This window comes from Delphinus delphis, chromosome 11 (assembly GCF_949987515.2).
Source record: "Delphinus delphis chromosome 11, mDelDel1.2, whole genome shotgun sequence".
Lineage (NCBI taxonomy): Eukaryota > Metazoa > Chordata > Mammalia > Artiodactyla > Delphinidae > Delphinus > Delphinus delphis.
The window spans coordinates 9897055-9924698 of NC_082693.1; the positions used below are offsets into that span (position 1 = coordinate 9897055).

General features: G+C 43.4%; 1 protein-coding gene across 1 annotated transcript; it reads right to left on the reverse strand.

The window, feature by feature from the left end:
- Window positions 1–10228: 10228 nt before the first annotated feature.
- MANSC1 (MANSC domain containing 1) lies at window positions 10229–27596 on the reverse strand. Its single transcript, XM_060026107.1, has 4 exons — window positions 27422–27596; window positions 22765–23085; window positions 19671–19811; window positions 10229–12025 (listed from the first exon to the last, which is right to left on the reverse strand). The coding sequence occupies exons 2-4, from the start codon at window positions 22985–22987 to the stop codon at window positions 11154–11156; spliced, it is 1236 nt and encodes a 411-aa protein (XP_059882090.1). The 5' UTR covers window positions 22988–23085; window positions 27422–27596; the 3' UTR covers window positions 10229–11153.
- Window positions 27597–27644: the final 48 nt, after the last annotated feature.

The window sequence follows — 27644 nt, forward strand, 5'->3', positions numbered from 1 at the left end:
TGTTGTTGCAAATAGCAGGATTTCCTTCTTTTCTACGTCTATATAATACTTTATTATAGGTAAATAGATAGATAGAAAACACATCCTCTTTATCCACCCATCTGTTGATGGACATTTGTTTTCATATCTTGGCTATTGGAAATAATGCTGTAATGAACATGGGAGTACAGATATCTCTTCAAGACAGTGATTTCATTTCCTTTGGATAAACACAGAAGTGGAATTGCTAGATCATATGGTAGTTTTATTTTTAATTTTTTTTTTTAAATTGATTTTTTTTTTTTTTTTTTTTTTAATGGCTGTGTTGGCTCTTCGTTTCTGTGCGGGGCTTTCTCCAGTTGCGGCAAGTGGGGGCCACTCCTCATCGCGGTGCGCAGGCCTCTCACTATAGCGGCCTCTCCTGTTGCAGAGCACAGGCTCCAGACGCGCAGGCTCAGTAATTATGGCTCACAGGGCTAGTTGCTCCACGGTATGTGGGATCTTCCCAGACCAGGGCTCGAACCCGTGTCCCCTGCATTGGCAGGCAGATTCTCAACCACTGCGCCACCAGGGAAGCCCTATTTTTAATTTTTTGAGGAACTTCCACACTGGTTTCCATAGGGGCTGTACCAGTTTACATTCCTACCAACAGTGTACAAGGGTTCCCTTTTCTCTACATCCCCACCAGCATCTATCTCTTGTCTTTTCGATAATAGACTTCCTAACTGGTGTGAGCAGATATCTCTTTGCAGTTTTGATTTGCATTTCCCTAATTAGTGATATTGAGCATCTTTTCAGGTGCCCGCTGGTCATCTGTATATCTTCTTGGGAAAAATGTCTGTTCAGGTTCTCTGCTCAATTTTCAGTCTAATCGCTTATTTTTTAAATTTTGAGTCGTATGAGTTCTTTGAATGTTTTGGATATTAACCCCGTATTGGATGTATCATTTGCAAATATTATTTTCCCATTCAGTAGGCTGCCTTTGCATTTTGTTGATGGTGTCCTTTGCTGTGCAAAAGCTTTTTAGTTTGATGTAGTCCCACTTGTTTATTTTTGATTTTGTTGCCCTTGCCTGAGGAGACAGATCTAAAAGGATATTGCTAAGAGTGACGTCAAAGAGTTTACTGCCTGTGTTTTCTTCTAGGAGTTTTATGGTTTCAGGTCTTAAATTTAAGTCTTTAATCCATTTTGTGTTGATTTTCATGTACAGTGTAAGATGAGGATCCAATTTCATTCCTTTGCATGTGGATATCCAGTTTTTCCAACACCACTTATTGAAGAGACAGCCCTTTTCCCATTGTATCTTCTTGGCACCTTTGTTGAAAATTAGTTATTTGTATCATTAAAATTCTTTGAAAGTATGTTAACTAGCTATTTAATATTCTACCTTATAAATGTACTATGAATTATTTAACTAATCATATTCAGAGACCTAGACTGATTCCACTGATCAATGAGCTGCAATGAACATACTCTGCATTAATTTTTATGTGCAATTCTATGTCCTTGGAATGGAATCCTAGATATAGAATCATTGGATGGGACAAATGGTAAGATTATCTAAAGCAGTGGTTAATCGGTTTTTAGTCTCAGGACACCTTTGTTCTCTGAACTATTGTTGAAGACCGAAAGAGATTTTGTTTATATTGGTTGTATCAATATTTACTATATTAGAAATTAGAAATTTAAAACATATTTATTACTTCATTTAAAAATAACAATAAGAAACCCATTCTTTTTGGACAAATGGGTGAATCAGTGAGAGGTACAACTCAAGCACTCAACTTTCCTGCAGGGGACTAAAGAAATTCTCATTTCTAGCGACCCTGTTCACAAAGATGGAAGATGGAGGTGCAGAGGTGTGAGGACGAAGCAGCCTTCCTGGAGGCAGAGGTGGGAAAGTTGGGGAGTCTGAGGGAGAGTCAGCCTGTCTCCCCATGGGACACATGGAAAATTTTCAAGACTCCAGCCCACTGGGTGAAACTTCAAAGGCTTAAGCCACAATCTTCCCTCTCAAACTTGTAAAATGCCTTATAAAATACCTCCTTTATAGAGTTTTAAATACCTGCTTTATAGGGTTCTTTTTACAAACATGAAGCCACTTATTCTCAAAACCCAACGATGAGACAGACTCCACAGAAAGGAATTCTCCGCCTTTTCACGAGGAAACTGAAGCCCTGGGAGGTTGTGACTGGTCTCAGGTCCCTGGGGCATTTTGCAGGGACGACTAGAGTCACCACTCGCCCAGCAGTAGTGCCCATCTGTCCGTCCGGATTGCTCGCCCAGCGGTAGTGCCCAATGATTCCGCAGAGTGAAATTGTTGGTTCATCTGCCGCTTCAAAAACTGATTAAAAGGTACAAAAAGTCCAAGTTATTCCCTAGGTTACCAGGCAGGTGCCAAGTTTTGTTCTGGGGTGGTCGGACCCCTCTCACCTTTTTATTTTCCACTGAGAGATTGAATGTACAAACAGAACGCCAAACCATATATGACAGTAGAACTCTGACTCCCAGTCCTGCCGCAACCAGCTGGGGAAGTCAGACCACTCGGCTTCCAACTCAGGAGCCCCTTTCCAGCCAGGATCAACCTGAGAAAGCCAAATATGCCCCCCCAAAACACAGAGGACGCCCCGATTCTTGGTAGCCCGCCTCCACCTTCCCCATGCCAACGACCCCCGACCCGGGCACACCCCAAGCCTTCCCTTTTTTTCATTATGAAGCTTCCTCACTCCCCTCTCGGGGCTGAGTCTCTGCCCGATGCAAGTGACGGTGGCTGCCGCCCTCACCGCAGCGAGCTCCGAATAAACAGGCTCTGTGCTCATTTGACTCCTCCGCGTTTGTTTCCACACCACTGCATGAATAATGAAGGATGTTACAAAGCCCCGTTATGAAAAAAGCATCAGTTATTAAACATTTGTAAAGTGCTTGAAAATCATTTTAGTGTGCCTTGGAAACCCCTTGTGAAGTCCTGCTATCCCCATTTTAGAGCTAAGAAAATTGAGAAGGAACCAGGAGATTAAGCCATTTGCCCGATCTGCCCGGAGCTGGGATGAGAACAGAAACCCCCGTGTTGTCTGAGGTCTGTTGTTTATCCACGGAGCTCCGGCCTTCACTTTGGAATCATTACCATTTTAAAGCATTTTACTCTGGGTTGAGTGAATATTAAGAAGTAGATCACATTTCAGCCTGGCAGGCGCTAAAGTATTGTTTTTAGTTTGTTTTTCTAAGTTTTAGTAGACGCCATATGGGCTCCATTAACTTTACTATGTAGCACAATTTTGAAGATCGTTTCTTTTCCAAAATATTTTTCACCGTCATTTAGCATTTTAAAGTTCAGCACACACACATCAACCCTTGATACTTGTTTTTCTCAAAACTGTGGTCTTTTTCTCTCCCCCGGCAAGGGGGGGAGAGAGGGAGGTCATAAATCCAGCCAGGGGTATGTTGTGTTACTGCGGCTGGGTGGGGTGACATGGTGGGGACAGGGTAACCTGCCCACGCTGGACAAAGTCCTCCTAAGGCAAGGGCTTTCCTTTTTTTTTAAAGAGAGCAGATTTTGGTCTCCACCCTGCTTCAAGTCTGAAGATTGCTGGTGATGCTGACTGAAGGGGATGAGAAGAAAGCCAAGATGCACAGAACCTGACTTGAGTTACAAGAAGCCCCGTCTGGAAGGCAGAGGCAGGAGGGATTGGATGACTCTCTGCAGCTCCTTGCTGGCTGCAAAAATGCAGCTGCCCCTGTTGTTCTCCATCCCAGGGCATTCAAAAAGCAGGCTGTGTGGCAGCAGCGTTTGGCCTGTGTGCCACTGAACCTGGTCCGCCCAGCGAGGAGCACCCTAGTGATTTGTTAGGGACACTGGCTGAGGGTGCACCTACGCACCCTCACTCCCTCTCCCTCACTTCTAACCTTATATGCTGCCTCCAAATTCTATTTCTTTTACGTTATCCTTTCAGATTTCTTCAGTTTGGGTTTTTTTTTTTTCCAGGGTATTATGTACAAACATGCATAAAGGGACTTCCCTGGTGGTCCAGTGGTTAAGACTCCATGCTTCCACTGCAGGGGGCAGGGGTTCGATCTCTGGTCGGGGAACTGAGATCCCACATGCTGCGAGGTGCGGCCAAAAATAATAAACAAACAAACAAACAAACAAACATGCATAAAAGGTCTGCACATGTGTGTGATCAGGTATGTGTTGTGATGTCTGATAAGGGTTTTCTTTTTCCTCTGAGGATGGGAGTGAGCTTTCAGTGATGTGAGAACAGGCTAAGTCTCTGAGGAGACAGGCAGCTTATCAGAGGCTGCCCATTCTGTGTTTCTCCCCATGTCTCACTGGAGCCAAGGCTCCGAAGGCAGAGGGGAGGCTGGAGGGGAACGCAGGTCTCAGGGCCTGAGGGGCTGAGGGTGGTGTTGGAAAGAGAGGGGAGAGGAAGAACCGGAGGGATGACACGCAGCACGTGCTGCACCCACACGAGGGCCCACCACTCCTAGCTTTTGTAATTCTTGCCTGGCTCGTTCGGGCTTCCTTTCATCCCATGAAACAAAGGCCCCAAACCTTAGAGTTTAGAAGTCTAGAAAATGTTCCAACTAACATGTTTACTGATAACGTATTCAATGCAGGGCCAGCAGGAGTTGTCACAGACACAAAGCAAGGATGGAGAGGAAGAGTTCGAGGCTGGGCCAGACCTTCCGTGCTCTGAGCTGTATCTTTCATATCCTTCCTGCACTGTAATTAGGACTAGTTGAGAAAAAAATTAGGCATGAGTGCCAGCCACACGTGGCAAACAATAAATGATGCTAGGGCTTCCCTGGTGGCGCAGTGGTTGAGAGTCCGCCTGCCGATGCAGGGGACACAGGTTTGTGCCCCGGTCTGGGAAGATCCCACATGCCGCGGAGCGGCTGGGCCCGTGAGCCATGGCCGCTGAGCCTGCACGTCCGGAGCCTGTGCTCCGCAATGGGAGAGGCCACAACAGTGAGAGGCCCGCGTACCGCAAAATAATAATAATAATAATAATATAAATGATGCTAGCAGATAAAAAGAAGTATAAGATGGAGTGAGGATCTTCCAGGCACTTTCAATATTTCTGGGAAGACAAATTGTCCATATGAAAAGGTGGACACAAATATAATGTTACAGAGTAATGCTGTTGGCCCTTGATAAAGACAGTATTTGCATATAGTCATTGAAACAGAATTTAGCCTTTAATCAGTCCTATGTGTCCTCATTTTCAAATATTTAAATGTAAATGTATGTCTCTCATGGAGAACAGATGAAAAACAAATGTTTACTAAAGATATTATAAATTACATAATATACAATGAGATTGAAACTCAAAATTAAACACCTCCCACACCATGTCTGGGTGTGTATGTTATTAGATGCATTATTTCCATAGAGACACAGCCCTGCTCACAGTAGGATGGCTTGGTGGAAAGAATATTGAATCAGAAGGTTTCCGTTTTGACTCTTTTGCTAACCAACATCATAATTTTGGGACAGATAACTTAGATTCTGGGCCTTATTTTGGCAATAAAAGTGCTCTAAAAGTTGCCTTAACGTTAACCAAAAATGCAGTCACTATGGAAAACAGTATGGAGGTTGCTTAAAAAGCTAAAAATAGAGCTGCCATATGATCCAACAATCCCACCCCTGGGCATATATCTGTAGAAAACTCTAATTCAGAAATATACATACACCCGTACGTTCAGAGCAGCATTAATCACAATAGCCACGACATGGAAGCATCCTAAATGTCCATCAACAGATGAATGGATAAAGAAGATGTGGTACATGTACATATACTACTCAGCCATAAAAAAGAATGAAATGGTGCCATTTGCAGCAACATGGATGGACCTGGAGAGTACCATACTCAGTGAAGTAAGTCAGAGAGAGAAAGACAAATACCGTATGATATCGCTTATATGTGAAATCTAAAATAGGACACAAATGAACTTATCTATGAGACAGAAAGACTCATAGACACAGAACAGACTCGTGGTTTCCACAACATTGTAAATCAACTATACTTGAATAAAATAATTTTAAAAAATTAACCGAAAATGTAAGAGCACCAACAAAAACCCGTTCTGTCCGCCCATCTTCCCATAGGCTAAGTAAACGGTCCTACTTTAACTCTAAGAAGAGAAATAAAAAAAAATCAAATTGCTTATCTACTGATTCCTCAGCACATGGTCTTCATTAAAATAAGAGTATACACTTCATCATTGTGCACCTGGATTATATTCCATTTTCCTAAAAATATGTCTATAAGTGGGGTCTTGCCTGGATTTTCTCTTCATGATATAGAAGCTGTTACGTATCCAGCTGATCACATTACTGCCTGTTGCTGAAAGGCATGAACTTCAACAAACAGGTTTTAAAATTCACTCATGATCATTTATCGAGTGTACTATGGCCAGGCACACACTGAGTATGGGAGAATCAGAGGAGCATTGCTCTCAAACACAGCGGTGTAATATATAAACTGACACATGCAAAGAGACCATGGAAATGTCCTGCTGATGGTATAAATCAAGAGCCGTGCCAGAAGTCCAGGAGGAAGAATACCTCTCCTGGGAGACCCTGGGAAGACTGCAGTGGAGGTGATGTTTGAGCTGAGTCTTGAAAGATGAGTGGAAGTTTGCCAGGTGAAGGAGGGCAATTTACAAGCAGATGGAATAGGATGGCTCATGAAAGTGCCTGGCACGTTTGAGAAAGAGTGCAAAGGTGTGTTTAGCTGCGACCCAGGTTTTGTGGGAGGGAAGGAAGCTGGGAGGACAGTTAGGTCAGGGCTAGAACACGGGAACCTTGTTAGCCTACACTCGGGGTGATCACCCCTGCAGGTAATGGGGGGCACAGAGGTGTACTGCATGAGGTGTACTGCATGAGGTATTGTGTGTGTTGCATGAGGTATTGTGTGTGTTGTGCTTTTAAGGGGAGTGGAGGTCATACGGAGTGAATGTGTAACTTGGGAGTAGAGTAAGCAGAAACGGGTTAGGGAGACCAAAAGGGAGGTGGCAGTGGGAAGGGTTAACTTTGAGAAGCAGCGACTTCCCTGGTTGGTCCAGTGGTAAAGAATCCGCCTTCCAATACAGGGGATGCGGGTTTGATCCCTGGTCAGGGAACTAAGATCCCACGTGCCACAGGCTAACTAAGCCTGCATGCCACAACCACTGAGCTCATGAGCCTCAACTAGAGAGCCCGCGTGCTGCAAACTACAGAGCCTACAGGCCCTGGAGCCCACGCATCACAACTAGAGAGAGAAAACCCACACGCCACAACTAGAGAGAAGCCCATGCACCACAATGAAGAGCCCGCATGCCTCAACAAAGAGCCTGCGCGCCACAAGACCCAACGTAGCCAAAAAAAAATAATAATAAATAAAACTTTGAGAAGCATTATTGAAAGAGAATAGATAACACGTGGTGAACCCTGACTGTGGAGGTGGAAGGAAAGGGTAAAGCAGAGTATGACTTTGAAGTTGCTCAGTACAGGGGAGACTGGGTGGCTGGTGACACTATTAATCCAGGTGCAAGAACATGCTGGGCTCTCTACTCGGGTGCGCCCCAACTAAAGGATGACCATTCACTTTGGCACAGGTGGCCAGTGACCGAACAAGAAGGCTGGATGACAGCGGCTGAGGAGCCTGCCCCAGAATGAGACCTCTGGTCTCTTCATTTCCATGCCTCTGCCTCATGGTATCCATCGTTCGGTTCAATACCATTTGAAAGCTGTTATCTAGAAGATACTTGATCTACTGAAAACCTCTTTTTTGGGTTACTTCTTATCTGTCCTGTTATAAGAGTGTAAGTGTGGGAAGTCTGGAGCCAGATCATTCAGGCAAGTGACCTCCAGCAAGTCAGTTAAACCTTTCTGTGCCTCAGTTTTCTCATCTGCGAAATAAGGATAAAAATTCTTCATGAGGTTGTTACAGGAATGAAAGGAGTTAGTCTACGTAAAAGGGTGCCTGGCACACAGTGTAAGTACCTTGTGAGTGTTTGCTAGCATTATTAATAAGTAATGGAATACTTGACTAAAAGTGGTACAAATTATTAGAGATTTATTATCAAAGAACAAGCTTGGAAGTGGGCAGTTCCAGGTTGGTGCGAGGACCAGACCCTTCCCATATCCCGCTCTGCCATCTTCGGTGTGTTAGTGATTTCTCCCCTCATGGTGGCAGAAAGGCTTCAGTAGTCCCAAATATCAAGTCCTCACGTGACCGGCATTTCAAGCAGGAAATAAGTCTTTCTTCCTTGTGTAGCCCTCACTTATCAAGGAGGAGACTCTTTGCTAGAAGCCCCAGTTGGTTTCCTTTCAGCTAGAACCGGGTCACAGGCCCATCCCTCACTGCAAGAGGAGCTGGGAAAGAATCTCGCACTTCCAATCTAGAAACACATGAAGCAAAAGTGGAGCTGGGCTGGCTGTTGCATGGAGAATCCGCAGTGTCCATCACAGTCTGGGAGCCAAAGATTTCAAGACTGCCTCACTCAGGCCAGGGATAATTGAGAAACAAGGACATCGCACTATTCTTCCAGCGTGAATGAGCCACAGACGTCATCCTTCAGGGTCATTAGCTTCTTTAGGGATAGCTTTTAACTCAGGTGAGTAACTTGTTGGTGAAATACAGAGAGAGGATACTTTAGAGCCCAGGCACCTTCCTAGTCTTCTCACCTGTTCTAGGCTGTCACCTTCCCTTCCCACAAACCAAAGGAGGAAGTTCATAATTCAGTTCACCTTGTCTAGAAGGTTGGCTAGGCCAGTCACGCTTAAAGATACTTAAAAGGAGGTGGATGCAGGCTTCACCCCCTTTTACTGCCCCATGCAGCATCTCACCCATGGTGATGGGGTAATAAGCAGAGAGCTGTGTGAGAAGAGCTACTCTTTCCCCTTGAGAAGGACGCCGCAAATCAGCAGTTCCCCTACAATTTACATCCCCACAGTCATGGCCAGAGTTTGGGCCCATAGCATCTCTCATCTGGGCTCCCAGTCAAATTTGTCTGTCGCAAGAAAGACTGCAGACGGCAAGGTGGATGGAGAGCTCCAGAAGAACACCTTTATGAACATCCACAGAAAGCCCTATTTCCAATATCCAATTCTGTTAACAAAGGGAGGAGAAATTTTAAAATTCCAAGGTACTTAGTTACTAATCTGATTCTGGCCTACATGTGGATATTCAATAAATACTTGTTAAATTAAACTGAGTCAAGGTTTTATTTATTCAACCTACTTAAAGCTTATGTAAACCCCTTGGAGATTTGTGTCAAGCTGTTAAGTTGGAAAACATATGAAAAGTAGTATTTTCAATAGACCAGCTTTCCTCTTAATGAGCTTTATGAGCTTAGGGTAAACCAGGGGGGAGGGGGAGTGGTTCCAGGCGAGGGGACGGGAAGGAGGAGGAAAGGAGCAAAGCCTGTTTCTGTCTCCTCTACATTTGCCTTCGTTGCTCTACTTATTAACCAGTTACTGCCCTCTAGCGTTCCCTGTATAAATTCTCACCTGAATCCCATTTTTGTCTTTAAAAACCCTGATGACACCAGGGACCAAACCTCTTGATTTGCAAATAAGCAAACTGAAGTCCAGAGAGATGAGATGTCGAACTGACCCAGGCGGTCTCCTGGATTCCCAGTTACCCCACTGTAACTTGTAAAGCAAACCGCCGTTACTCAAAACATTTCTCGGACACTGTAATAACTAATCAATAAAAATTACAGTATGCTAATCACTTAATAATACAGGCAGACTTCGGAGATATTGCGGGTTTGGTTCCAGACCACTGCAGTAAAGTGAATACGACAAGAAAGCGAGTCTCACGAATATTTTTGTTTCCCAGTACATATAAAAGTCATGTTTACACTGTACTGTAGTATTAAGTGCAATAGCATTGCCTAAACAAAGTATATACCTTCATTTTAAAATATTGCTAAAAAAGGCTAACCATCATCTGCGCCTTCAGCAATTCCTAGTGGTAACATCAAAGACCACTGATTACAGATCCCCGGAACAAAGAGAATAATGAAAAAGTTTGAAATACTGCAAGAATTACCAAAATGTGACACAGAGACATGAAGTGAGAAAATGCTGTAGAAAAATGGCGCCGATAGACCTGCTTGAGGCAGGGCTGCCACAAACCTTCAGTCTGTGAAAAATGCAGTACCTGTGAAGCATGATAAGGTGAAGCACAATAAAATGAGGTGCGCCTGTAATTTTAAGTGCTACCTATTATTCCCATGTTATTCCAAACAAAGCCAAAATTGACTATTGGTCAAGTTTAGATAAGGACTTATAAATAATACTGTTACATTCTAAATTTACTTAAGTTTGGAAAATGCCTATATTACTTTTTTTTTTTTTGAAAAAATAGTTAACTAGAGCAGACCCAAAGTAGATGTGGCCATTTATCAGAACTTATCATCATCTCCATGCAGGCTAATATTCTGCTAGAATTCTCCCAAAGGAACCTCTTTTGCTCATTGATGGGATAAGGGGGGTTTGTCATTTTAACTTGGAACACATATTTTCATCGTTTAATCATTTTGCTGGTGGGAATAAATTTAAAGTTATCCAGCTGGACGTGTCAATTGCAAAGAACATTAACTGAGTACCAAGAGATTTATTCAGATAGTTAATTGGAAGGAAATACATCTGGAATAAGTTTTATTGGAATTCATATAAAAAAGGAAAGTAAATCCATTAGAATTAATACCATAAACAGTCGACTTTATCTGGAACCAGAAATATTAATGAATTGGAGCCTAGGAGTCCTAACCCTTTTTCCTTGTAAAAAGCCAGCCGTTTTCCAATTGATGTAGCAATTATTCTTTATTGCTTTAGGTAGAGCTTTGTTTTCAGCTAATATTTTAGAGACAGATCCTTCGAATCACCCAGTTTGTTTCTTTCCCCCGCTTCTTTTCGCAGAACAAGCAAAGAGAGCGGCAGGAGGCATCTCTGCCTGTCTTCAAAATACTTGAAAAATCCTGCGAAGGTGAGCAAATCAGCAGAACCTCGCTGCACAGGGGCTATTAGTAACTACATGAATAAAGAGACATCTAGGGACCTCCCTGGCATCCCAGTGGTTAAGGCTCCCCACTTCCACTGTAGGGGGCACGGGTTTGATCCCTGGTCCTGGTCGGGGAACTAAGATCCCACATCCCACAGCCAAAAAAAAAAGATGTCCTCCTTAGATGTCAACATAGATGCCATTGATCAAATAATCAAGCCTCGAGTAACGTTTCCTGTGGAGGGATTCTAAGAGCGTTCTGCCCACGAGACCCAGGCCTATGGCGAGGAACAGGACCCCAAAGAGCACGGTCCCGACCAGGAGCCACTGTTCAAATGCGAGGCCCGGCTGCCTTTCTGGAGCACCGCTCAGGGAGGGCCCACCAGAGCTGGCCTTCCCATCTTCCTGGGAAGCTGTTGTATTTGTAGTGGGAGAATTCACATTTGACAAAGGAAACGTAGCAGGGTCCCGGGCAGCCTCTGTGTTCCAGGTCAAGCTGGAAACGTCTCTAAAGGGCACCATGTCTGGTGGGCCTTTCGAGTGTGTCGATGCCCTAAAGATGGAAGTCGGAACCTCAGTTGTGGTCGTGTTAGTGACCGCGGCTACAGGTGGGGCAGAGGTGGCCCCCTGAGGCTGAGGAGTCACAGAAGGTATCTCTGCAGCGTTGGCGGCAGGGAGAGATGCAGGCTTTGGAGTGGCCAGGACAGCAGGCAGAGTGGCAACTGCCACTGTACTGGGGAACACTGTCACATATTCAGGCAGCAGATGAGCTACTGTTTGTTCTGAGGAAGATGGTGACTTCTGAGACTGGTCATTTTCTTTATAAACAGTCCACTGTGGACTTGCCAGGTCAATCTTGAGTAGTTTCTCCGAGTGATCTGAGGATCCAAACTTCTGAGAAAATGAATCTCTCCGTAAGACCGTGGGCTCTGAATCACCTGTGGGAGGAGGGGGCGTGGGAGTGATGGTGTGTGAAGACCTGCTGCGGAACAGAGACTCTTCCTGGGCTACCTCCTGGCTTGGCAAATCAGTTCCCGCCAAAGATGGAAAATCTGAAGACGGAAAGAAAATTTAAAAAAGACTTCCATATTTCCATGCGAAGGGAGGTTAACAAGTACAAACGTTATCAGCTTGTTCAATAAGACCTCAAACTGTTGATTCTTGACATTTCATGGTGCAAAATGGAAAAATACGAATTGCTAAATCAGATCCTGATGACCCTGCCTCTCCCCCAGATGCTGTGGTTTATTTCTAGAGTGTTGGCCCAGAGGAGAAGAGAAATGTGCGGAGGAGCATCGGGCAAATGAAGGAAGAGGTGGGAGGGGACCAGCAGAGATGCTAAGAGGAGCTCAGCATGGGCAGCAAGAGGTTTAGGAAGATGGGGACCCTTCAGGGGCCAAGGCCAGGGAAGGCAGCTGGGCTGGGATGATGTGGCAGGAAGAGGACTGGCTGAGAAAATGCTGGTGTGAGGCACAAGCTGTGTGAGCTGGGACTGCAGTGACAACTGGGAAGCAAGCAATCCCTAGGGGAGATATCACGGTGGGGGGGGGGGTAGCCCACAGGACAATGAGGAGAGGAGACAAAATCCCAGTGACTTGCCTTCCACAAGGAGGAGGAGGAGGAAGCTGGAGGGTCCCTGAAGCCAAGGCAGCAGCACAAAGCTGATGACGTTTTTCAATGAAAAAAATGGGTTTCAGGGACTTCCCTGGTGGTCCAGCAGTTAAGACTGCGTGCTCCCAATGCAGGGGGCCCAGGGAACTAGATCCTGCATGCCGCAACTAAGAGCCTGTATTTTTATATTTTTAATAGTTATTTATTTATTTGGTTGCATCAGGTCTTCATTGTGGCACGCGGGATCTTCCTTGCGGCATGTGGAATCTTTCGTTGTGGCACACAGGCTTCTTTCTAGCTGCAGCGCATGGGCTCGAGAGCGCATGGGCTCAGGAGCTGTGGCACGCAGGCTCGGTAGTTGTGGCACGTGGGCTCTAGAGCCCTGCAGCACGTGGGATCTTAGTTCCCTGACCGAGGATCAAACCCGCATCCCCTGCATTGGAAGGTGGATTCTTTTTTTATTTATTTATTTTTTTGCGGTACGCGGGCCTCTCACTGTCGTGGCCTCTCCCGTTGCGGAGCACAGGCTCCAGACGCGCAGGCTCAGCGGCCATGGCTCACGGGCCCAGCTGCTCCGCGGCATGTGGGATCCTCCCGGACCGGGGCATGAACTTGTGTCCCCCGCATCGGCAGGCGGACTCTCAACCACTGCGCCACCAGGGAAGCCCATGGAAGGTGGATTCTTAACCACTGGACCACCAGGGAAGTCCCAATAAATAAATATTAAACAAAAAAACAAAAAAAAAACAGCTTTCAGCTGGTTGAAGATTAAAATTTTAGAGCCAACATCTTAGGTTCTGAGGACCATGGACCAGTATTTGAAATCATTATGGCCACGTGGCTAGCATAAAGAGCAGAAAATCACAGTCCCAACTCCTGCTGAGGAGGAACCAGCCTCAGATCCTCCTCCTGTGTGAGAAAGTTTAGAGTTTTGCTCTTTGTCACACATGCCGTTTATCACAGCTCGAACTGAAAAGGCTGGTTACAGCAATCCGGGACAGAGAAAGACCACTTGAATTGCTCTCTATCACTCTGCTACTTGGCTAATCATTTCACTTAAATTAGAACGGCAGAAACACAAGGAAGGAAGCAACGGTGATTCTCCCCTCTTCTCTTTTCCGTCTTCTATTTCAACTCCCCTCAATACCAGTTTCTAAACTAGACCTCACTCTCCGCTCTGCTAACAAAGAGATCCAGAGGCAACTTCAGATTTGTGACATCTTTGACTGCTCTCTAAGCTTCACAGTACTCAGAGGTCCTTTAGAACTGTCACTTAGTAATCCGTCTAGGACAGGGGTCAGCAAAGGATGGCCACTTATCTTCATATGGCTTGCGAGCTAAGAATCGTTTCTACATTCTTAAATGATTGAAAAAAATCAAGAAGGATAATATTTTGTAACACGTGAAAATTATATGAAATTCACATTTCAGCGTCCATAAATAAAGTTTAATTGGCATACAAGCCTGCCCATTTGTTTACATACTGTCTGTGGCTGCTTCTACGACAAGGACAGAAGTGAGGAGGTCCGACAGATTGCATGTGGCCCACTAAGTCTAACAGACTTGCCTGAAAAGCCTAAAATACTTATTATTTGGCCCTCGACAGAAAAAGTGTGTGGATACCTGCTCTAGGACACTCTAAAATAGAATTTGGATGCCTGAAATTCCTCCAACAATGCTGAAGAAAAGAGTTTCTGCTGCAGGTGATATCACATTCACGGGCATAGTGTCACCACGAGATAAACAGCACCTGTATTTTTAGGTCGTGCCAGATATTTTTAAAAAGAGCAGGACTCATCATACTTCACTTTAAAGTTTAAAAACAAGGCTAAATAAATGCTCTGTGATATGTGTGAACTCGAAACTTAAAATAAGGCCATTGACAAGAATGACCAAAACAGCTGTTTTCTTTCTCAAGAATACAAGGTCATAAATAAAGCAAAGCTAGGGCTATTCCCATTTCTTGATAAGATTCATCTATTGGCAAAGATCCTAGAACCACACAGGGATTCTCCACACCTGCTCCATTCACCTCACCCACTGATGTTTGCCTTTGGGGTGCGGTGTTTTCTCTCAGTCACATAGCCATGAGCTACAGAAGGAGCTGGGAAATGTGTCCTCAACTGCTCTTTTGACTTTCATTGTCAAGTGACTTCACTAGATAAAAAAAGTTAGGGACTGACTATTAACTTGGCAACCAGCTGAGCAAATAGACTTTCAATTTATTCTATTTCTGAATTCCCCTATTCTAGTCCTTGGAGGAATGACAGACCACCAAGCTCCAAAAACAAACAAACATTAAATAATGCCAAGCTGCAACGGTTTTACAGAATGAAGAGAGCACACTGTTATCTTTCAAACTTTCAGTCTGTAAATATTCGTCAGTTACAGGAAATAGAGTTCATCTGAAAACAAACCACCAATCTTATATCTACTGAATTTCACTCTGACCAGGAGGCAGATATTTATTTTTATGGGGCAATCTCAATCCATCAACACGGGCAGATTCATAAATAGAATTACAAACACAATTTGTAAACATCTGTAGATACAGACAGCCCGCTGCACACCAAGTCCGGGGTTGGTGCCACTTTGCCCCTAGATAGCCACCGGCTCTGGGCTGATGGTGCCCCCTGGTGGCTGACACAGGAATTGTTCGATTTTAATTCCACTTCATTCACTACCTTCACACTTGCCCTTAAAAGGTTTAGGCTCAAGCCAAGTTCACTTTTCTCCCACTTCCACTGGAGAAAATGGAATCTTTACCACATACTCCCTCTTTATACATGCATTATAAAATCAGTAACATGACAGAAGTATTATGAAAGTTATAAAACAAATTCAATGATAATTTCTATCATGTCCCAGCAACTATTAACATTTATGCATACCTTAAAATTAAATTTTTTTTCATGTAATTTAAAAACCGGGTGTTTTTCACCTGAAATTTAGGTGACATTTTATTTCTACATCTCAAACTTATTTTTTAACATCTGCATTGTATTCCCTCAGGGGGATCCATTATACTTTATACCCAACCGTTCCCTAGCATTTGGACATTTAAGCTGTAGAAACTTTTAAACTAATTTCCTTTAAACTAATTCAAAAAGTGCTGTTTTCACTTTTTAAGCTAATTACATGATAAACAGCTTCACAACAGCAGCTTTTTCTTTGGTATAGATTTTTATGGAAGTCGAATGACTAGATTCAATTACCTATAATTTCTTTAATATTCTGCTTTAATTGTGAAATAGCTGATAGACATAGGGAATACACACTGACAGTGGAAGAAAGGACACAATGAAGAAGAGGCAGTGAGAAGGGATCAGAGAGGCAGATGTGATGGTCCAACTTCCACCTGATGGGAGCTCTTGAAGGAGAAAAATAAACATTCCAATTAGTGTCTTGAGCCCTGACCTCACTGGAAACTCAGGCTGCTGGATACCATCCCTGGGTGTCCAACAGGCTCTGCCACGTTCCAGGTGATGAAATAAAAAGAGGACAGACTTCCCTGGTGGCGCAGTGGTTGAGAGTCCGCCTGCCGATGCAGGGGACAGGGGTTCGTGCCCCGGTCCGGGAAGATCCCACATGCTGCAGAGCGGCTGGGCCCGTGAGCCACGGCCGCTGAGTCTGAGCGTCTGGAGCCTGTGCTCCGCAACGGGAGAGGCCACAACAGTGAGAGGCCCGCGTACCGCAAAAAAAAAAAAAAAAAGAGGACAAGCAAGAAGCCATATCCGCACAACACTATAGGTCCCGGTGTTTTTAGCCAAGATTATATATAGACGTAAAGGAGGCGAACAGTCAGGGGCAACTGCCCTGGCCAGTGTGAAGCCCAGAAGGGGCAGGGAGACAAGATACTTTCCACCCAAGGTAAGATCCTGGCTGCTCTGAGGGGCCTAATTTGTTCTGTGCCGTAGTCTTTCTAAAAAAATTATTCTTTTTAACAACTGTGGTAAAATATACTACATACAATGTACCACTTTAACCCGTTTTTAAGAGTATAGTTCCGTGGCATTGAGTTTGTGCAACCCTCACCATCAACCATCCCCAGAATTTTTCATCAGGCAAAAGTGAAACTTTGTACCTTATCTGCCAATCTGTTTAGACTTGAGCTTCTACCAGTAGGTAGGAAGAATTTACACAAGCAATCTGTGCTTTACGCTCCTGTTTAAGGGAATGTTTGACACATCAGGTTTTCCTGCTTCATGAACGAAACTCAGACACAGCCTCACTCAGGGGACACAGCCGCACTCAGGGGACAAAGCAGAGTCAGTGTCCGGATGCCTTGGGCAGCATCCTTCCCCAGAGAACCCTGACTGCACTCTCCCTCCCAACCGCAAATCCACTTCCCCGGCTCAGTAGACGGCACCGCCACCCATCCAGACGCTGGAGCCCAGGACTAGGACTCCGTTTCACTCTTCGCTCTTCCTCATTCCCCACATCCACACCACCAGCAAGCCCTGTCAATGCTATCGCTGAAATGGCTCGTGTTTACTGCCCTCCATCTCTTCCACCGTCTCCCTGGTCCCCAAGGCCACGGCCTTTCACTCGGATCTCGTCCCAGCCTCCTACCCAGTTTTCCCACATGCCCTCTTGCTGCTGCGCCATTGTCCATTCCCAATAGAGCGGTCACAGTGAGCTTTGAGAAATCACCTTTAAAACAGCTCGTTATACATGCCTGCTGAAAACCTTCCAATGGCTTTCCATCATGCACCGAGAATAAAAACTCCCTACCCTACAGAGCTTGACGGGATGGCCCCACCTTCCTTCCTTCTTGCATATCACTCCTTCCATGGTTCACTATGAGTCAGCTGCTGAGACTGGAGCGTTTGAACAAACACCCCCAAACCATTCTGCCTTAGGATATTAGAATAGGCTGTTTCCTCTGCCTGGAAGGTCTTTCTACAATCTTCTCACATCTGGCTCCTCCGTTTTCAGATCTCAGTTTAGGGGTTACATCTTCACAGACGCTTCCCCTGATCGCCTAATCCAGCCGGTCCACTCAGTGACTATCTTTTTTTTTTTTTTGGCTGTGCTGTGTGGCATGCAGGATCTTAGTTCCCCGAACAGGGATCGAATCTGCATGCCCTGCAATGGAAGCGAGGAGTTTTAACCACTGGACCGCCAGGGAAGTCCCTCTGTGATTATCTATTACGTTGTCTTAGCTCAATTATCTGCATAGCTCTTATGACTATTTTTTAAATGGGAATTTTATGTTTTAATTTTCTCTGCTTTGAAAATATATTCTTATATAAAGGCCATGTTTCATTTTATTATGATCACTGTTATTTTTTTTATTTAAATTTTTTTATTGAAGTACAGTTGATTTACAATGCTATGTTAATTTCTGCTGTACGGCAAAGTGATTCAGTTTACATATATACTTTTTTTTGTTAAGGGTAACCAACCACCTTTTTTTAAAAATTAATTTATTTAATTTATTATTTATTTTTGGCTATGTTGGGTCTTTGTTGCTGCCCGCGGGCTTTCTCTAATTGCGGCGAGGGGGGGCTACTCTTCACTGTGGTGCGCAGGTTTCTCATTGCGGTGGCTTCTTGCTGCAGAGCACGGGCTCTAGGCGCACAGGCTTCAGTAGCTGCGGCACGGAGGCTCAGTAAGTTGTGGCTCACGGGATCTAGAGCGCAGGCTCAGTAGTTGTGGCACACGGGCTTAGTTGCTCCGCGGCAGGTGGGATCTTCCCGGACCAGGGCTCGAATCTGTGTCCCGTGCATTGGCAGACAGATTCTTAACCACTGTGCCACCAGGGAAGCCCTTTCATAGGATACTGAATATAGTTCCCTGTGCTATACACTAGGACCTTGTTGTTTATCCATTCTATATATAAAAGCTTACATCTGCTAACCCCAGCTTCCCACATTCCATTCCTCCTCAACCCCCTACCCCTGGGCAACCACAAGTCTGTTCTCTATGTCTGTTCTCTATGTCCATGGTGACTGTTCTTCTTGATTATTTATTTATTAAGGTTATTGTTTCTCTCTCCTAAAATATTAGTTCCATGAATGAGAACCTTGTTTTTCATGTTTAGTGTCGTATCTGTCTATCCTTAAGGCGTAAAAAGTGCTTGGCACATAGAAGATGCTAAATAAAATTTGTTTCTTATTGAATAAATGCAGGGAATATTATTAATACCTAAGGGTGTAAGGACAAAAACTTTATAAAACTAAAATAAAAGTAAACTTCATACTTGAAAGCATTTCATCCTGAAAAATTAACAAGCCAAAATCTCACCAAGGCATATCCAAATAATTATATTATTTTTACTTGTTTATTTTCTGTATTCTGAGCAAATATGTCATTTCCAAATGTGGAGACTCTGTTTCCAATGCCTTGCACAGAATTTGGCATGTAGCTTTTTCTCAAAAACGTCTTTTTTTTTGCGGTACGCGGGCCTCTCACCATTGTGGCCTCTCCCGTTGCGGAGCACAGGCTCCAGACACGCAGGCTCAGCGGCCATGGCTCACGGGCCCAGCCGCTCCGCAGCATGTGGGATCTTCCCGGACCGGGGCACGAGCCCCTGTCCCCTGCATCGGCAGGCGGACTCCCAACCACTGCACCACCAGGGAAGCCCCTCAAAAACTTCTTAAATGAGCTTCCTTCCAGGTCTGGATAATAAAATCCAGTGAGTTTGATTTCAAAGAATGTGATTACAAAATAATTGGAACCTAATGTACCGGAATTTTATATACTGTATTTACATCGTCTTAACCCTTTCAAAATAGTCACCCCTGGAGACCTGGAGACTTATTCCAGTGTTGCTAACACGGTTCTAAAGACATGTTTCAAAATGTTTACATGAAAGATCTGTGTGCCTTTTACCTTAAGAAGGTAAAAACAAAAACAAAACAAAATACTATCATTCATAGGTATTAAATACTTTAACTGGAAAAAAGAAAGATGTTTGGTTGAATCAACTGAATTTTAAATCATGAGATTTTTTCTGATGTGCCTGTATATTTGTGATCCCTTTTGGCAGTTCTTCTTAAACTCTTGCAGAAAACCTTTCTACATGAATCATATCCTTAAATCATTCCAATCACAGAAGACAAAGAACAACGTTTTTATTACCTCTGATTATCCTGTAACTCATAAGTCCCTTTGCTGGTTTCAGGGGACAGGCTTCCTCACTGGGACAGAAGAACAGGTAGCAGTTGGGTAGTTTAGCTGTTTTTCGAGTGTCGAAGATCATCAAGTTACATGCTTTGTCCCCTGCAATGAAAGGTTTCATAAGCATTATTCTGAAATAGGATCTTCCAGAGAATACGGCAAGCAGGAACACATTTATTCTAGTGGCCAACACAAAAACCTTTGTTCATTGCCTGCTGGCCGCTGAGTCATTTCCTTTTCCTTAGTTTAGGCACTGCAAGCAATTTTTAAAGACCCTGGGTTTAAAAATCAGAATGAAGGTAATTTTGGCGAAACGTTTTTAATAGTACATGTCATTCTTTAGAGAGAAGCCTTCCGTTTGCTAAAATATTTATCAAAACATACATAGAAATACTGAGTCTACAACTCACTACTGAGTCCGACCTTAGGAAATGGATCTAACCCTAATGACTGGAGGTACGTCTCGCATCCTGAAGGCATCTTAGATGCCTACGAAGCCATCAGTCTGGTTTTCTTGGTGTGGGGCGAGGGGAGGGTGGTGGGCAGGGAGGGTCAGTAAATTCAGCCTTATACATACCATGCCTCCTTCCACAATGGAGCTGCACAGCATACGGAATGCAAAGTCTATTTTTTACTTTTATCAGTACCATTCTTCTTTGGGTTCTTCAAATTTCTGCTCTTATCATTTTTGTTTGTCTCCCAATCAGGCAGCGGTCAGGGATCACCCTTGACTCTCCCAGTGGGAAATAAGACTGAGTTCGTTTCTGCAGGGGTTTTATCCTATCATGTCTCCATTAGCCAGGTAACAAGAAAGGTACTCTGGTTACTTTGGCTTTTCCTATCACCCACGATGTGATAATTCTACAAACCATTTTGGGGGGCACTTAGGTAAAGGGGAGGGTCCATAGGGTCCAAGTTGTACACAAAATTTTGTGTCCTTTGTATTTGTGGGTATTTTTCTAGAGTCTGTGGCTGTAGGCAAATTATCAAAGTGCTTTTTTGGAACCCTAAACAGTCAAAAACCAACACTCAGTAAAAGAGGGAAAAGCCTGAGATCCGTTAACTGAGACCCACAAGTATCTCTGCTTACAGTAAAGCAGTAACAGTACTTTTGCTTGTAGAATAAAGCCGCAAACCCTCATTTCTTACTAAACACCTATCACGGAACTGAAGAGAAATGCAAGGTTTCCTATGTTGCCAGGATATGCCCACATGGCACTCAGTCCTATTTGCAGGTGATGTTTCTATTCCACATATATGTTGATATCAACATTTAAAGAAAAACTAGAAATTTAAATGAGATCTCTATGACTTCCATAAATTACTTCTCTATGAAGAGTGTCCAAAAGCACACAGCTCAATTTGAGAAGATCATTGAAGTATTTGTTTCCTCATGACAGCAAATACCTGGTGTCATTTCTACCCAAATTCTCTAGTTCTCTGATTCTCTAACACCAACAGGGTGTCTTACAATTCAATTCGATTCTAATACTAACCGCCTGGAGTGAGTGTCAGACCCCACCGGTCTAGGGCTCAGTCCCAACAGACTGTCCCCACCCAGAGGCCAGTCACAGTATCAGGTCCCCAGGTCACTCACACATACGGCAAACTTGGCTATCACCCCCCCACCCCAGGTTCCATAACTTGCTAGAACGACTCGCAGAACTCAGGAAAATGCAATACTTACCGTTATAGTTTATTACAAAGGATACAAATGAACAGCCCGATGAAGAGGTACATAGGGCGAGGTCTGGAAGGGTCCCAAGTGCAAGAGCCTCCGTCCCTGTGGAGTTGGGGTGCCTCCTGGCACGTGGATGTGTTTACCAACTTGGAAGCTCCCTGAACCCATTGTTTAGGGGCTTTCATGGCAGTTTTATTACGTAGACATAATTGATTAAGTCATTGGCCACTGGCGACTGAATTCAATCTCCACCCCCTTTCCCCCTACCTGGAGGTGGGTGGAGGAGACTGAAAGTTCCAAGCTTCTAAGCAAAGCTTGGTCTTTCTGGCAACTAGCAGCCATCCTGGCGCGATTGAGGGTCCCACCAAGAGTCACCTCGTGAGCATAAGCTCAGGTATGATTGAATGGGGCTCATTATGAATAACAGAAGAAGCTCCTATGCTCAGAAAATTCCCAGGGTTGTAGGACCTCTGTGCCAGGGAATGTGTATTTATCTTATTACGCCACAATCGTTATAGAATGAAATGGAAATAAAGATCTAAGAGAAAACATGTGATTTAGTCAGCTGATAAATCAAGTAAGGATCACGAGTCCAGTGTTCACTAGTTCTTCTAGGGTCCTTGATGACAAGGTCTTTTCCATCTTATTCACTGTTTTATCTCCAGCACGTACCAAGGCATTAGGTGCTCAATAAACTTATGTGGGTTTTTTTGTTTGTTTATTAGATATATACTTCTGTTTTCAGGTCATAGGTTTGGAGCCTGAAATATGCAAGGGCATGGTTCAAACCTGCGGGGCTCAGTTTCCTTCTGTGTCATGGAATGGGTCATTCTAAACCCCTTCCCATGCCTCTTAGATTCCTAGAAGCTGCAATTAGTGGCCAGTGGCTTCCTGACTCACCTGTGCCACCAGCTCCAGGGAAGGGAGATAAAACAGAAATTTTGTGCTTCTACTTAAAACTCAAATGCTGATTCTCCTATGGGGTGACTTTAGAATTTTATTTTTTGTCTCAACTTCCTTTCTGTTTAAACGTTCTTTCTAATATCACACTGTATTCCAATATTCCATGATGATGGAAGCCAAGCATTTAAATAGGACTTCTGTTTTCAATATCCCAGATGCCTGTTAGAACACACCACCAGTGGTTTTCAACCCTTTTTCTACCCACATATCTGAGTGATATATATACACTCATCAGTAACTTTGGCTCAGCTTAGGGGAGGGGAGAGCACACCATGGAACATTCCCTAGTAATGTTGCCACCCACTTTTCTACCCCATTGAGAATCACCAGTACAAACCATTCAGTCTCATCAACCAGCTACTTACATCACAAAACACATGGAATAAGAGTTGCCAGGGCATTACTACTTACCTGATATGTTTTTTGTTGAGCAGCAAGAATTAACGCAGTCTTCTTGAGTTAATGTGTGTATGGGCTCATTGCCTCTGATTCCCTTGGAAAGGGATGACTGGATGTCAATGACCATATCTTCTAGACTCTTGATGGGACAGTTCTGACTGGTGGACAGCCTTAGCATCAGGAAACAAATTATTACACGAGTGTGAGTCAAGCTCCATCCCTCCCGGAAGAACATTTTAAATTTCAGGTTAGTCTTGGTCTCCAAAGGTCGGATAACTCTCCCTCTGCCCTGAGTTTGCTTCAAGAAGATTGGACAGATGACGGAATTTCTCTCTAGCACAAAAATAGACAATCATCAATGAGTTTTGTTTCTTTGAACAAACCTAGAGAAGATACATTTCATTTCCTTCAAGTCAATATAAACAACTCACAATTCATAGAAGGACAGGAATAAACAAGTATTTTTTATCCGTTTCACTTTGAATAGATTTGAGACAACCTTTCATTAAAAACTTGGCAGAAAGCTAGGAAGCACACACGCATACACTCTCCCATCAACGCTTAAAATCTGACAAGTATCTATGAAAGAAGAGGTCGTCTGCTTTTCAGTTTTAGAATCTTTCCTCTTCTTGCCTCTCCTAAGCAGGAGGGGAAAGGACACAAAATCTGTGGTCATTGGTCATTGATGAAGCAGTGATCACCGCTTTGGACGTATTTTCTTTCTCAGTAATAACAATTAGCATTTTTAAATGACCTACTGAGTGGTAGGCAATGCGCTAAGAAAATTACATACATTGTCCTTCTAGGAATGAGCCCATCAACAGGGGGAATATTCTGGCTCAGTTGAAGGAAACTGTAGGGGCAAGTGTTCTTTCTGACATCCCTAAAAACACAAAAGTCATAATACATATAATGCCAACTCCATTGGGGAGCTGGTTCTTCCAGAAAAAAAAATGTGAAACTGGCAAGGCTATAACCAGAAAATATCCTCATTTCCAGAATACAAATTGTTCACTAAATGATAGCCTAGATCAGAATTACCGCTTCTTTAATTTTTTTTTTTTTGGTTATGAACCCTTTGGTACTCTGGTGATACTTAGGCTCTCTTCTGACATGTTTTAAAATATATAAAAGATATGTCGTTAAATGTATAAAATGAAATATATAGGATTACAAAGGAAGATAGTTATATTGAAATATAATTACTGAAAAGTTTTTAAAATGTGCCTATAAGACTCTGATGAAAGATATCAAAGAAGATCTAAATAAATGGAGAGATACTCCGTGTTCCTCAATAGGACTACTCAATATTGCTAAGATGTCAGTTCTTCCCAACTTGATCTACAGATTCAATGCAATTCCGATCAAAATCTCAGCAAGTTATTTTATAGACCTCAACAAACCAATTTTTTTTTGCGGTACGCGGGCCTCTCACTGCTGTGGCCTCTCCCACCGCGGAGCACAGGCTCTGGACGTGCAGGCTCAGCAGCCATGGCTCACGGGCGCAGCCGCCCCGCGGCACGTGGGATCCTCCCGGACCGGGGCACGAACCCGCGTCCCCTGCATCAGCAGGCGGACTCTCAACCACTGCACCACCAGGGAAGCCCTCAACAAACCAATTTTAAAGTTTACATGGAAATGCAAAAAGGCCCAGAATAGTCAACACAATACTGAAGAAGAACAAAGGTGGAGGACTGACACTACCTGACTTCAATACTTACCAGAAATCACTGCTAATCAAGACAATGTAGTACTGACAAAAGAACAGACAAATAGATCAATGGACCAGAATAAGGAGCCCAGAAATAGACCCACACAAATACAGCCAACTTATCTTTGACAAAGGAGCAATGGCAATTCAATGGAGAAAGGATATTCTTCTCAAAAATGGTGCTGGACAACTGGACGACCACATGCAAAAAAAATCTAGACACTGACCTTACATCTTTCACAAAAATTAAGTCATAATGGATCATAGACCTAAATGTAAAATGCACAACTATAAAACTCCTATGTAACATAGAATAAAGTCTCTGTGACCTTAGGTGAGTTTCTAGATAACAACACCAAAAGCACAATCCATGAAAGAAAAAATTGATAGGTTGGATTCCATTAAAATTAAAAACTTCTGCTCTGTGCAAGACACTGTTAAGAGAATGAAAAACCAAGCCACAGACTGGGAGAAGGTATTTGCAAAACACATATTTGGTAAATAACTGGTAGCTAAAATATACAAAGAACTCTTAAAACTTACCAAAAAGAAAGCAAACAATCCAATTTAAAGTGAGCAAAAGACCTGAACAGACACCTCACCAAAGAAGCATATGAAAAGGTGCTCAATATCATTGTCATTAGGAAATTGCAAATTAAAACAACAATGAGATGCCACTACACACCTATCAGAATGGCTAAAATCCAAAAAACTGACAATACTAAATCCTGACAAAAACCTGCATACAAATATTTATAGCACTTTATTCATAACTGCCAAAAAACTGGAAGCAACTAAGATGTCCCTCAATAGGTGAAGGGATAAACAAACTGATATATCCACACAATAGAATGTTTTTCAGCAGTAAAAAGAAATGAGCTATCAAGCCACAGAAAGAGTAACCTTAACTGCATATCGCTAAGTGAAAGAAGCCGGTGTGAAAGGTATGATTCCAACTCTAGGACATTCTGGAAAAGGCAAAACCACATCGACAGTAAAACGTCAGTGGTTGTCTGGAGGAAAGGGAAGGGCTGAATGGGTGGAGCACAGGGGATTTTTAGGACAGTGAAGCTATTCTATATGATGCTGTAATGATGTATATGCCATTACATTTGTCAAAACCTATAGAGCTGTAGACATAAGGGTGCATCCTAATATAAATAGGTAGACTTTGGTCAGTAAAAAAAAAAAAATCAAAACAGTTTTTTAGAAAAACAGTATACGGTAATACAGCACAAGTCTGTACCTTCCTTGCTAACTGTTATGTCCAACTTTCTAAAACAGTAAAATGAAAATAACATTTATGGTTCTCTATGCTAAGCACTTTACATATATTATGTCATTTAATCCTTACAAGAATCCTATAAGCTAGATCCCATTACCTCCATTTTCAGTTAAAATAAGAACAACCGTGTGATAAATAACAGATGGTAGGTCTAATCATTGCCATAATTTTGAAGTAGTGTTGAATGTAATGATTTTGAATTATATACAGTAAGTAACATGACATGGAAATATCTATGATTTCTACCGGTGGCAAATCAGAGCTACCCTACCACTAATACTACTGCGGCTTTTGCCTACATGCCTCTTAAAGGAAATACTACACTACATTTAGAGGTTAGTGAAATAAACTTTTCCACCCAAGTTCACAGACTTTCTGAATACTGTCCATGGACTCCCCAGGTTAAGAATCCTGGCACAAGTTACTTTTTATGCTGCCACACTTTACAAGTCACTGGAGAAAACAAATCAGGAACAAAAAAAGAAAAACCAGGCCAACCCTTCACTTTGAATGGATTCTTAGAATCTCTCCTCAACCTGCTGCAAAGAAACCTGAACTGTGCCAGGGGATGTAGGGGAGGAGCTGTGCTTTCAGTACCAGCATCTTTATTGCTCCTGGATCACAAGCAATACTAAAGAGCTTATCTCATTAATGATACCAAACAATTATTAGGTAAATTAGTTCTTCTAATACATTATTATTTAGGCCTTAAAGCTCCAAAGATGAATAGATTTTTAAAACGTGGCAAATACATAAAATGGAATATTATTCAGCTACAAAACGGAATGAAATTCTCATACATGCTACAATCTTGAAATCATTATGCTAAGTGAAATAAACTGGATACAAGAGAACAAATATCATATGATTGCACTTATATCAAGTATCTAGAATAGGCAAATTCACAGAGATAAAAAGTAGAATTGAAGTTACTAGAGGTTGGTGGAGGAGGGAATGGGGAGTTACTGTTTAATGGGTACAGAATTTTCCTATCTGGGATGCCAAAAATGTCCTGAAAATGGACAGTAGTGATGGTTGCCCAATAATGTGAACGCACTTAATGACACTAAATTGTACACTTAAAATGATCAAAATAATACATTTTGTTACAGTATGTCTATTTTACCACAATAAAGAGATCAAAACAAGCTTACAATTAAAAAAAAAGGTTCAAAGTGAAGTTGAATCCTGTTGAAATAGAGTGGGAAAAGGATACAGGTGGGAAGGAGACGATGCACCTGTGCTTTCATGCCTGCTGACTAGTTACCGGATTGTACCGGCAATCAATCAAATATTGGAAATCATTTTTCTCACAGCATAATCTAACTTAATTTATCGAGGTGTTTATAACTGTGTATAAACACACACTCTACAGAGTATTAGACAATTAGCGGGTTCGATAAATACAGGATACAAATCATACCAAAAAACATGGGAAATCTGCCCTTTGAGGAAAGGTACGTGGCTCACTAAACCATTCTTCTAACCCTGCTGCTGGCTTGCCTAAACACCCTCTCCGGGATACGGGGGCCACCAGCATCCGGCTCAGCCAGTTCTCCGAGCTCCCGGAGTGGCGGAGAACGCTCGCCCCGGGAAAGGGCGGCGGGCGTCGCTGCCCCCGCAGGTGGCGATACTGCCCGCGGGGGCTGGAGGGGAGGATGGAGAGCCTTTACCTGGAGACCGGAGGACCGGGCCCTGCTGCCCTCCCGGTGCAGGGCAGCCCAGCGCGCTCGGGGAAGCAGCGGCGGATCCGCGAGGGGCTCGGTGAGGACGCCCAGCAGGCTCCGCAGCTCCCGCCCAGCCCTGGGTTTGCGATTCACGAGTTCCTGCTTCCGTTGCGGCGGCCGAAAGTTTGCCAGAGGTGGAAGGGCACGTTCCCGCCCTGCAACGCGGAGC

What these genes read in the sequence shown, in the direction of transcription:
- MANSC1 (XM_060026107.1), bottom strand. Translation starts at nt 22,987, where the DNA reads ATGTTCTTCCGGGAGGGATGGAGCTTGACTCACACTCGTGTAATAATT. An exon ending in CTCAACAAAAAACATATCAG is followed by an intron (nt 19,812 to 22,764) that starts GTAAGTAGTAAT and finishes CTTTCATTGCAG; the next exon opens with GGGACAAAGCATGTAACTTG. An exon ending in GAGTTACAGGATAATCAGAG is followed by an intron (nt 12,026 to 19,670) that starts GTAATAAAAACG and finishes TTCCGTCTTCAG; the next exon opens with ATTTTCCATCTTTGGCGGGA.